The sequence below is a fragment of the Dendropsophus ebraccatus genome, chromosome 9, assembly GCF_027789765.1.
Source record: "Dendropsophus ebraccatus isolate aDenEbr1 chromosome 9, aDenEbr1.pat, whole genome shotgun sequence".
In the NCBI taxonomy this organism is placed as follows: Eukaryota; Metazoa; Chordata; class Amphibia; order Anura; family Hylidae; genus Dendropsophus; species Dendropsophus ebraccatus.
In genome coordinates, this window is record NC_091462.1 from 15341283 (window position 1) to 15353039 (window position 11757).

At 43.7% G+C, this 11757-nt stretch overlaps 1 protein-coding gene across 3 annotated transcripts in view; it reads left to right on the forward strand.

The window, feature by feature from the left end:
* The window catches only part of THSD7B (thrombospondin type 1 domain containing 7B), a 420171-nt gene extending 412997 nt beyond the window's left edge, over window positions 1–7174 (forward strand). For all 3 annotated transcript variants that reach the window (XM_069982655.1, XM_069982658.1, XM_069982657.1), the window contains 3 exons: window positions 271–460; window positions 3090–3177; window positions 5607–7174. In XM_069982655.1, coding sequence (XP_069838756.1) covers window positions 271–460; window positions 3090–3177; window positions 5607–5688 — 360 coding nt within the window. In that variant the 3' untranslated portion in view covers window positions 5689–7174. The remainder of the gene's footprint in view (window positions 1–270; window positions 461–3089; window positions 3178–5606) is intronic.
* Window positions 7175–11757: the final 4583 nt, after the last annotated feature.

Genomic DNA, 11757 nt, shown 5'->3' on the forward strand with positions numbered 1-11757 from the left:
ATGGCAAACCCAGTATAGGAAACCGCTCATCAATAACCCCAGACCAGAAGAGCAGTCTGTGGTCTATCATTCATATTGATCAGCTCCACACAGGAATCAATGATGCCTCTTTACTCTTCTGCTAAAGCCGTATTCACCTTTTATTGAATTTATGAAAATGTATCCTACCCCGGTGGTCGACGGACGGTGTGCAAGATCCCAGGCCTTATGACACCGCGTGCGTACAGTCTATAGCATTGGCGATTGTAAGCTTGTCTTTCGGTTCTGCAGAGCGGAGTCTGCGGCTGTGAGACGGGATACACACAGATCATGAGATCTAGCGGAGTCCTCGACTACTGTCTGAAGGTTCCCGGCATGGAGTCAAAGAAGGCCGACGTGAAGACGTTTATTCCAAAGAGCAAACCCATCAACTCCAATCTTCCGGAGATATTCAACTGGTCTATTCAGCTATTTGACCAAGGCAAGTACGGAGCAAAAACATCAGGAAGGTCATGGGTTCATAGTTAGCCAAAAACCACAAGTTTTTCCTGACACAGCCAGTGCCCCATGTACCGCCCCTGATGCACGGACCTGGCTGTCCACACAACTTGCCCCCATGTCATATCTATAGTTTACCTTAGGTGCTGCAGTTTTATAACACTTCCTACCCACCTATATACAAGCTCTACATTCATAGTTCCCAAAATTTAAAAAATGCCCCCTTCTGTAGTTAATGCCGTATTAGATCCTTTTATACTGCCCCAAAAAGTAGTTGCTCTCACATAGTAGTAGTCAAAAAGTAGTTGCCCTTACATAGTAGTAGTGACAAAGTAGTTGCCCTCATTATTTCCCTCCATGCAGTAGGTAATCCCATAATAGTACCCCATATGGTAGTCAGCCCCCTTCAACAGTGCCCCATATAGTAGTCAGCCCCCTTTAATAGTGCCCCATATAGTAGTCAGCTCCCCTCAATAGTGTCCCATATAGTAATGATTACCCTCTCACTAGTGCCCTATATATTACTCAGCCCCCCTCAATAGTGCTCCATAAAGTAATCAGTCCCCTCCCAATAGTACCCCATATAGTAATAAGTCCCCTTCCAATAGTGCCCCATATAGTAATAAGTCCCCTTCCAATAGTGCCTCATATAGGAATCAATCCCCTCCCAATAGTGCCCCATAAAGTTGTTAATTACCCCAGCAGATCCTCCACTCGCAGGATGGGATGCACTGTGCTGCCTGAGCTAGGACGCAGCGCTGCCTTCTATTAGAGCTTACTTTTAGGCCACAGGCAGTATTGAGCCAGCAGCCTACAAGTGAGTTGTAATAGAAGGCAGCGCCGCATCCCGGTACAGTTAGGGTCCTATTACACTGAGCAACTTTTAACGATTAACGACTAACGATAAACGAGATTGTTTATCGTTAACCTGAAATCGTTCACCTTATTACACAGAGCGATAATCGTTAGTTACGATCGTTACCATGATCGTTATTGCGATCGTTACTATGATCGTTTATTTTTTCTGATCCCAGAAAAACAATGAACAATGTGCAATTACACTGAACGATTAGTGAAAAAACGTGGAACTTGAGCGAACGAACGTGGAATTACAGCGAACGATTAACGATAATTTTAGGTTCAGATCTAAATAAACGACATACGAACGATTTTTCGATCGTTGCCTGCAATTACACAGAACGATTATCGTTTAAATCCGAACAATTTAACGATTTTTCGCACAATAATCGTCCCGTGTAGTAGGGCCCTTAGTATGGGGACATTATCACACATGCTATCTGTGCCGGGTGTGTCAGGGAAGCCGTCTGGACCATGCATATTGTAATTAGCCGCGCTGTCGACAGGCCAGCTGAAGGAAATCAACTGATGTCATCTGCCCAGCAAAAAAAAAAAAAAATGGCACCACAGGCCAGATTTGGCCTGCGGGCCAGAGTTTGACCTACATAGAGCCCATAGGGAGAGAAAAGGCAACTACAAACTGGATGATGCCTAATTTCCATGTAGTACATGTAGTAGTAATGTAATTATATTGCTAGGTCCTGTATGCTTTAACCAGGTCCTGACATTTGATGTTTATGTAAGTCATAATGGCAGGGGGGTATAATGTCTTGTTTACCTGATTATCGTCTTCCGGCAACAGTGGCATTGCATGGTGCCAAGTAGGCGTCAATGTAACCAGGGGCATCTTTGTATTCCTTTTACCCTATTTAGCCTGTTGCCCTCCAACTGTTGCATGACTACAATGTCCATCATGGTGTGACAGCCTTCGGCTCCAGTAGGTGGCAAGTTCTTTTTCTTCTGGAAATGAGCAACCTCACTTACTTTTTCCCATTGACCATTCCAAGGCTGTGAGACTTCATATGCCAATCTGAAACATACGACTCCCTTAGTCCTTGAAAGCCTAATACTAGACAGACAGCTCCCTGCTCACTACTGGTGAGCGCCAAGATCCCTGAAACAGCCATCTAAATATGATTAACGCCCCCTTCTGGATGAGATTCTGGCTTGGCATTTAATCCCTGATCATGTTTTAAGGCTCTTTAACAGCTGAACATTGATTTGAAGAGAAGCCACCTCCAGTAGATGGCACTATAGAGCAAGTTTTGTACCTCTTGCAAATGAACTACGTTGTAAATATTTTTTCCCCCCATGGAGTATTGTAAAGACTATATATACCAGTTTTGGGTTCTCTTCAAAGAGGCACACTACCCCCCACCACCACTAGTTCAATCACTATAAACACAAAAACATCTTATGATTTCCATGGCCAGAAGCAGCTGTGCCCTTAAGGGCTAGAAGATGGTAGAAAAACAACGGATTGTCTTAAAGACAGAAAGACATCCCATCGATGCTAGAAAATGGAAAGGTCAAGTTCAAGCAGATACATTAGGATCCTATGAAGCGTGGCTAGAAAAAGCGTCAGGTCTCATTGATCTCTCTGCTCTTCAATTTTGTTATACTGTAGATCCCAGTGGTGATTGTAAAGACCGATCCCATAAGGAGATGCCGAGAGGATGCCGCAAGCCAATTTTCTGCTCTGTCAGGTTTGGAGCTGTCCCCCTTATGTTGACATATCTTGTATCTCGTTTCAGATGGACGAATAAGTCTCTGGGTCTATGTCGTATGTGTTGGGAGCTTTCTTATCTTGGTTTTCCTCATTATCATTTCTTATCTTGTCTGGTAAGTATTTATTTATTTTTTTCAGAATTGTAGGGACATCATGTCTGGTTTGGTGGCATATACTGTAAAAGTTTTCAAGGGGTTTTCATATAAAAAAATATTTATGTTATATTCACAGGATAGACCAAAATGTCTCCTGGATCTAGGGTCAAGTATCTCCCGTTCCTCAGGATCTGAGGTTATGTATATCTTGTTCATGGAGGAGCATGTGACCATGCCATGCCCCCCAGTGTCCACCACTGAGCCTGTATATGCCTATGGTGGACACTGGCGGCAGGGCATGGTCACATGCTCCTCCATGTCGGCCATCTCATGGACAGAAACACCACAGAGCACGGCAGCATAGCCTGGAGGAACGGAGTGTGGTTTTAGCTCTATGAGGTACACAGGGAGCTGCTGTCAGTATATACAGTGAGGACATTTACTAATACTGTACACTGAGCAATTTTACTACAAAGTAACCAACCCCTTTAAGGATCTAGGGTGAAGTATCTCCCGTTCCTTAGGATCTAGATCAAGTATTTCCCCTTCCCTAGATCTAGGGGCAAATATCTCCCATTCCTCAGTATCTAGGGTCAAATATCTCCATATCTCCTATTCCTCAGGATATAGGATCAAGTATCTCCCATTACTCAGAATTTAGGTTCCTCTGTATCTACTGTAGGGTGAAGTACCTCCTGTTCCTTAGTGTCTAGGGTCAAATATATCCTATTCCTTAGGATCTAGGGTGAAATGTCTCCAATTCCACAGGAACTAGGGTCAAGTATGACCCATTCCACAGGATCTAGCATCAAATATCTCCTATTCTTTAGGATCAGGGATCATGTATCTACCGGAAAGGGGTCTGGGGTCAAGTATCTCCCATTCTCCAGAATCTAGGGTTAATTATCTCAACGCTGAATTACTCAATTCACCCTCCTATACGATAAGAATCCCTGACAGATACAGCTCTCCCCCTGATGGTTTCCACACCAATTTTGGCAACTTTCCAAAACTCTACCATGACGTTTCATGCAGTACCTGAAAAGTCATTGTTTTCCTAAACAAACTTCCCACAACCCAAGTGACTTCGATAGCAGCATTTATGTGTGGGAAGTGGACAGCGATGTGGGTGGTGATTCAATCCAAATAAATTAACTGCTAACAACATTGTCAATATACAGATGTTTCCTTCCTCACCTTTCCTTTCCCGGAAATGTCCATGATTTCATGGTCAGCAGATGTTTATGCTATTTTAAACTAATAATGTTATGAACTCTGTATAGTGAGAAATTAGAGTCAACTTTTTTAATGTTGGGTGAACTGCTAAAAATAAACTATACTTACCTACCCCGGTCCCCCACAGCTCCCGATCCAGCGACTTTTATTCCCCAGCTGCTCCCTGTTTATATTGTAGCTGTATCTGAAATAACATGTTGGAACAGGTCCTACCCAGCCAATTAATAACAAAATGTTATCTCTTGGCCGTCCCATGTTTCTAAAGTCGCTACAGTCAAGGAGCAGCTAGGGGACAACATTTGCTGGATTAGTAGCTGCAGAGGACAGGGGGTGGGTAAGTATTTTTTATTGTTAACAGCCCCCCCTTCCTCCCCAGCAATATATAAAAGATGTTTTAATTCCAGTATACCATTCTAACAAAATTTTTGGAAAGGTGAGGGCGACCATATGTGTTTCGACACACAGAAACATAAAAGATTGTAAGCAGAAAAAGCTTCCACCCCCCTTCTTTTTGTCCCAGGCAGGTTTACATTCAGTTATTGTAGATTTACCAACCAGTTTGTTCCAAGCATCTACTACTCTTTCAGTAAAATAATATTTTCTCGTGTTGCTTCTGATCTTTTCCCCAACTAACCTCTCACTGTGACCCCTTGTTTTTGAGTTCAGATTTTTTCTAAAAACACTTCCCTCCTGACCCTTATTTAGTTCTTTAACATATTTAAAGGTTTCGATCATGTCCCCCCTTTCCCTTCTTTACTCCTCATAAACATTACCACCCGAGCCAGTTAGAATGTACGGCAGACATTGATTGGGAATTGGGATTAAAGCAATGTTTCTAAGATAACATTGAGTAGAAGGACGGGAAATGTTATCACAAACAATATGAACAAGGATGTACATATGTTACAGGCAGGTCATGTGAGTGCTATGGGGCTCTTGGAGAGAGGGGCAATACCTCAATACCCTTTACTACGGGGTGGGAGAACCAGTGCAGGACTAAGCAAGAAGATATAGAATCAGTCCAATGGTCATACGAGGAGGGTAAGATCATTATGCCCTTGTGTTCTGGGTGTAAATGCTGGCATCATAATGGGGGCTCAGTATTCAATAGGGTACCATCTCTTCTATGTACACCACTGGCCTGGAGTCCTTTTGCCATTTCTGCTCTAAGCAGTGTATATGACATTGTTTTCTTTTTCCCCCCTTTACAGCAGAAAGCCACCGGAACCAAAAACTGTATTCCCTCATCAGAAGCCCCTCACCTTGGCCTACGACGGAGATTTTGACATGTAACTTACAATTACAAGTCGGACCATTGATATTCAGCTGCCTTATCTGCTCCTCTGTATGAGAATATCACATCATCCCAAGATTTCTATAAAAAGAAAAAATAAATTAAGGCCAACAGGACTCAAATCTGCAAAAACGTATCTGGAAATATGGAGTTTTATTCTTGTTCTTCAAGACGTGAGCCCTCTGTATACCTATGGTCCGTAATGTTGGGATCTATACTGCACACTATGAAAGACAGTATGGAAGATGTGGCATGGCATATCTCAAGTGGCTCGTACAATATTGGCCGTTGTGGTTTGTTTAAAATAATGGACATGGACTCCCAATGTTTGTGGACTTTGAGGAAGAACTTTAAGATCTCTGATCCATACATGATCAAATTTCCATGACATATTAAATTTTTTTAGACTAAAACGGCCACCAATCATGTTATTGTGACACTTGAAGGATTGGCCTCAGTGGTCAGGTGATGAGTGAACCTGAACATATCTACACTAGAGATGAACACAGCTGGACCATACTTGGGTCTGATCATTCGGCATTTGAATACCGGTGGCTGTATCCATGTTCTCCAGGGCTCCATCCAACTTCTTCAGCCACTGGTATTCAAATGTCAAACGATAGGACTCGAGCATGCTCGAGTTGTGCTCATCTCTTGTCTACACTCATTGGCCCCCTGAATGGTATTTTCCCATACCAGTGAAATCATTGGTAGCTGTTTCCATTTAGTTGCATCTCCCATTGCAGTGAAAATTCATAAAACCGATACATAATATTCCTAGGCTGAATCCCGGAATTCCAGGCGGTCCCCGTGCACGGTCCTCCTTTCGCACGGACCGGGAAAGCATCAGCAATCAAATGCGGTAGGTTCGAGAATGTTCAAGTTCGATCGAACCTACGATTTTCCGATGTTCGATCATCTCTACTGTTGAGGAGTAAAAGAGGCGGGATCTCCCTCCGAGCCTCATGGAAAAGTGAATAGAAAACGCCAAATTTTTACCAGACCCATCTGTAATGGGAGGTGCATTTAATCAACTCATAGGCAAGAGCTTCGGCCTGATGGTAACCTGCCAGAACTGGCAGGGCTCTATACATTTAGCACGTTGTACACCTGTCGTCTCCAAACTTTGGCTCGACAGCTGTTGTAAAACTACAGTTCTCAACGACAGACGAGCAGCAGCTTTGAGACCACTGTCATAGACTAAGCCCATCTCGATACAGTTGACATACAATCATTTCCCGCTCCAGATCTTAGGTGGCACCACCATCTGTAAGTCATATAAATTCCGGTAAGCTCCTCCTCCCCCAGTGTTATATGTAGTTGTACATACTGTATATAGTTGATCTCTTACCACATTTTAACACCTACAAAACAGTTTTTTCTACATGGGATTTTGTGATATATTTATAACCCAGATTTTGTATTTATGTATAAATCTGTCACATCCGTTCACCTCGACCAGTGAAGCCTTCAGCTAAAGACTCATGATGGGTTCAGTTATAATTGCAAATAAACATCAATGAGAAACATTCCATGGATCTGCATTTATTATGAGTTGCCTTGAGGAACACTTCTTGGAAAGTTATCCATGTTGGAATAATCTGCCTAGTTAGACACAATGATATAATCGGTGACATAGCTATAAGGGTTGCACAGGTATCCATCACCACTTGGCCCACCTTGACCTTGACTTCATGTTCTGCATAACATCATAACCCTAACCTAGCAATGTGATGGGAAAGTGGTATATAGGGACATATAACGTCATTGCAACGAGGCCCAGAAGACCCACACGTACACATTAATGATGGCGAACATGGCTGGACTAAATGAGATTCCAATGTGTGTTGAGGTCTCCCAATTCTCCACTGATGTTGGAAGAGATTAAGCTGATGGATTTTAGAGATGCCTGGCTACAACACAGGGCTGGGGGGATTTTTTAAATTTTTGAATACTTAAGAGGATGAAAGAAATAACATGCGCTGACCTCCCCCACTCCAGTGGTGGAGCCGATATCCCGCAGCTCAGGTTCCCTGGTCCCGTACACTTCTGGATCTGAGTGAGGGTCTGGGACAAGACATGCCAGGCCTGTTCAACCAGTCAATGGCCGTAGCAGAGTTCTGCCTCGGCAGCTGATTGGCTAAGCGAGCCTAACATGTCACGCCCCAGGTCCCCACTCAGACCCAGAAACGGATGGGACCGAAGCAAAAAAATAACCTTTTTTCTTTTTCAATATCACTGCACAATTTTTTTTTACCGGTTGTGCAGCATATTTTATGGAAAAATAAATTCGGTCAATGCAAAGTACAATTAGTGTCACAAATAATAAGGGCTCATGTGGGCCTGTAGGTGAAATAATGAAAGCGCTATGGTTTTTTAAATACGAGGAGGAAAAAATGAAAGAGCAAAAACGAAAATTGGCTCCGTACCTAAAGGGTTAAAGGAAGGCCACAAACAGCCTTCTATTGATTGGGATCCCGCTCTATTAGGCATATTATAGAGGATATGGCACTTTTGCAGGTGTCAATGTCAGTGGCACACAGGACATTCCCTGTAGAACTAAGGGCGTTGAGCTTCAGGGTTTCTCATTGATAGCCAATGATAATGGAAGTTTCAACACTCAGCGAGGTGTTGGAAGGATCAATGAAACAAATAGTCCTCTTCCATCTCTGCATAAAGTGTTCTGGCCTGAAGTATGAATGGGAGAGAAACATTTTTTTTTTATGCAAGACTAATGACTATATTTGTCATATACCATAGTGTTGTAATCTAAGCAATGCCTTATTCACATGCAGAAAACATTCTTTGTCATCATTTTAACCCCTTCGTGCTGCAGCTAGTTTGGGCCTTAATGACCCGGCTAATTTTTCAAAATCTGACCTGTCTCACTTTATGCTCTTTTAGCTCAGTGATGCTTTATCGTATACTAGCGATTCTGAGATAGTTTTTTCGTCACATATGACACTTTATGTTAGTGGCAAAATTTGGTCACTACTTTGTGTGTTTTTTGTGAAAAACATCAAAATATCATGAAAAATTAAAAAAAATTGCATTTTATGAGCTTTGAAATTCTCTGCTTCTAAAAAAAGAACGTCGTAGCACATAAATTAGTTACAAAGTCACATTACCAATATGTCTTCTTTATTCTGGCATAATTTGGTAAACATATTTTACTTTTTTAGGGTGTTATGGGGCTTAGAAATTTATCAGCAAATTATCACATTTTCGTGAAAGTTTCCAAAACTGATTTTTTTAGGGACCAGTTCTTTTTTTAAATGGATTTAGAAGTCTGGTATCCTGAAAACCCCAATAAGTGACCCCATTTTGGAAACTACATACCTTAAAGAATTAGTCTAGGGGTATAATGAGCATTTTAACCCTACAGGTTAAATTAGGCAGTAAAAAAATGGAAAATTAAAATTTTCCAATAATATATACGTTTAGATTAAAGTTTCTCATTTTCAAAAGGAACATGAGAGAAAAAGCACCCCAAAATTTGTAACGCATGTTCTCTTGAGTACAACGGTACCCCATATGTGGGCGTAAACCACTGTATGGGCACACAGGAGGGCTCAGAAGGGAAGGAGCGCCAATTAGCTTTTCCAATGCAGATTTTGCTGAAGAAGTTTCTGAGCGCCAGGTGCGTTTGCAGAGCCCCTGTAGTGTCAGCAGAGAGAAAACCCCCCATAAGTCACCCCATTTTGGAAAGTACACCCCTCAAAGAATTCATCTTGGTGTGTGGTGACCATTTTGACCCCACAGGTATTACAGGAAAGTATTCAAAAGAAGACAGTAAAAATGAAAAACTCGAATTCTTCCAATAATATGTTTGTTTAGTTTGAAATTTTTCAATTTCACGAGGAACAAGAGAAAAAAAGTACCGCAAAATTTGTAACGCAGGTTCTCCTGAGTACAATGGTACCCCATATGTGGGCATAAACCACTGCATGGGCACACAGCCGGGCTCAGAAGGGAAGAAGCGCCAATTAGCATTTTCAGTGCAGATTTTTCTGAAGAAGTTTCTGAGCGCCAGGTGCGTTTGCAGTGTCCCTGTACTGTCAGCAGAATAGATTCCCCCCAAAAGTCACCCCATTTTGGAAAGTGCACCCCTCAAGGAATTCATCTTGGGATGTGGTGACCATTTTTACCCCACAGGTATTAGAGGAAAGTATTCAAAATTGGCCAGTAAAAATGAAAAACTCGAATTTTTCCAATAATATGTTGATTTAGTTTGAAATTTCTCAATTTGACGAGGAACAGGAGAGAAAACGTACCCCAAAATCTGTAACGCAGGTTCTTCTGAGTAAAACGGTACCTCATATGTGGGCATAAACTACTGTATGGGCACACAGCAGGGCTCAGAAGGGAAGGAGCGCCAATTTACTGGAGCAAAACCGCAGCTAGTAATGGTTATTAGAATAGCGCAGTTACTAAAATAAAAAAAAAAAATTAGATTACAGGTAATGTGGGGTGGTTACGGGCAACCAGGGGTGGTTATGGGCAACCTGCGGTGGTTACAGGTAATCTGGGGTGGTTACGGACAACATGGGGTGGTCACGGGCAACCTGCTGTGGTTATGGAAACCTGGGGTGGTTACAGGCAACGTGGGGTGGTTACGGGCAATGTGTGGTGGTTATGGGCAACGTGTGGTGGTTACGGGCAACCTGCAGTGCTGACAGACAATCTGGGGTGGTTACGGGCAATGTGGGGTGGTTACGGATAAACTGAAGTGCTTATAGCTAATCTCGGGTGGGTACCTGTAATCTGGCATGGTTACCGCGATCTGGAGGGGGTCATTGGCAATTTGGGGTGGTCATTGGCAACGTGCGGTGGTCAGAGGCAACCTGCGGTGGTCAGAGGCAACCTGCGGTGGTCAGAGGCGACGTGGCGTGGTCAGAGGCAACATGGCGTGGTCAGAGGCAACGTGCGGTGGTCAAGAGCAACCTGCTGTGGTTACGGCAACCTGGGGTGGTTACAGGCAACGTGGGGTGGTTACGGGCAACCTGTTGTGCTTACAGACAATCTGGGGTGATTACGGGCAACGTGGGGTGGTTACAGGCAACCTGCAGTGCTTACAGACAATCTGGGGTGTTTACGGGCAACTTGGGGTGGTTACAGGCAACCTGCAGTGCTTACAGACAATCTGGAGTGGATACGGGCAACGTGGGGTGGTTACGGGCAATGTGGGGTGGTTACGGATAAACTGAAGTTCTTATAGGCAATCTGGGGTGGGTACCTGTAATCTGGCATGGGCACCGCAATCTGGAGGGGGTCATTGGCAATTTGGGGTGGTCAGAGGCGCTGTGGCGTGGTCAGAGGCGACGTGTGGTGGTCAGAGGCAACGTGTGGTGGTCAGAGGCAAGATGCGGTGGTCAGAGGCATCGTGGCGTGGTCAGAGGCAACGTGCGGTGGTTACGTGCAATCTGGGGGGGGTTACATGTAATCTGGCGTGATTACAGGGAACCTGGGGGGGTTATGTGCAACCTGGGGGGGGGGTTACAGACAATCTGGGATTGTTACTGATAAAAGTGCTTATAGGTAATCTGGGGTGGGTACATGTAATTTGGGGTGGTAACGGGCAATCTGGAGGGGGTCACTGGCAATTTGGGGTGGTTACGGGCAATGTGCGGTGGTTACAGGCAACGTGCGGTGGTTACGGGCAACGTGCGGTGGTTACGGGTAATCTGGGGGGGGTTAGGGGTAATTTGGGAGTAAACTGCAATTATTACTATAATAAAAAGTGTGTGTTTTATTTTTTTGTATGTTTGTCACTTTTTGTACTTTATACATTAATTTTCACTGTATTACTATGATTACTGTGATATTTTCTATCACAGTAATAGTTCAGTGACAGAGACCAAATTGGTCTCTGTCACTTTAAATTTTCAGAGTTGGCTGGTTGTGGAGCGCATGCGCACTTCATAACCAGCCAGGACGTCGAGGAGGAAGGAGCTCCAGGATCAGGTAACATATATGGGGAAGGGGGGGTGACTGGGGGATGGGGGGGGGGGTGACTGGGGGGGGGGGTGGGGGGCAACTTGGTGGACAGGACACATCACTTTTTATCC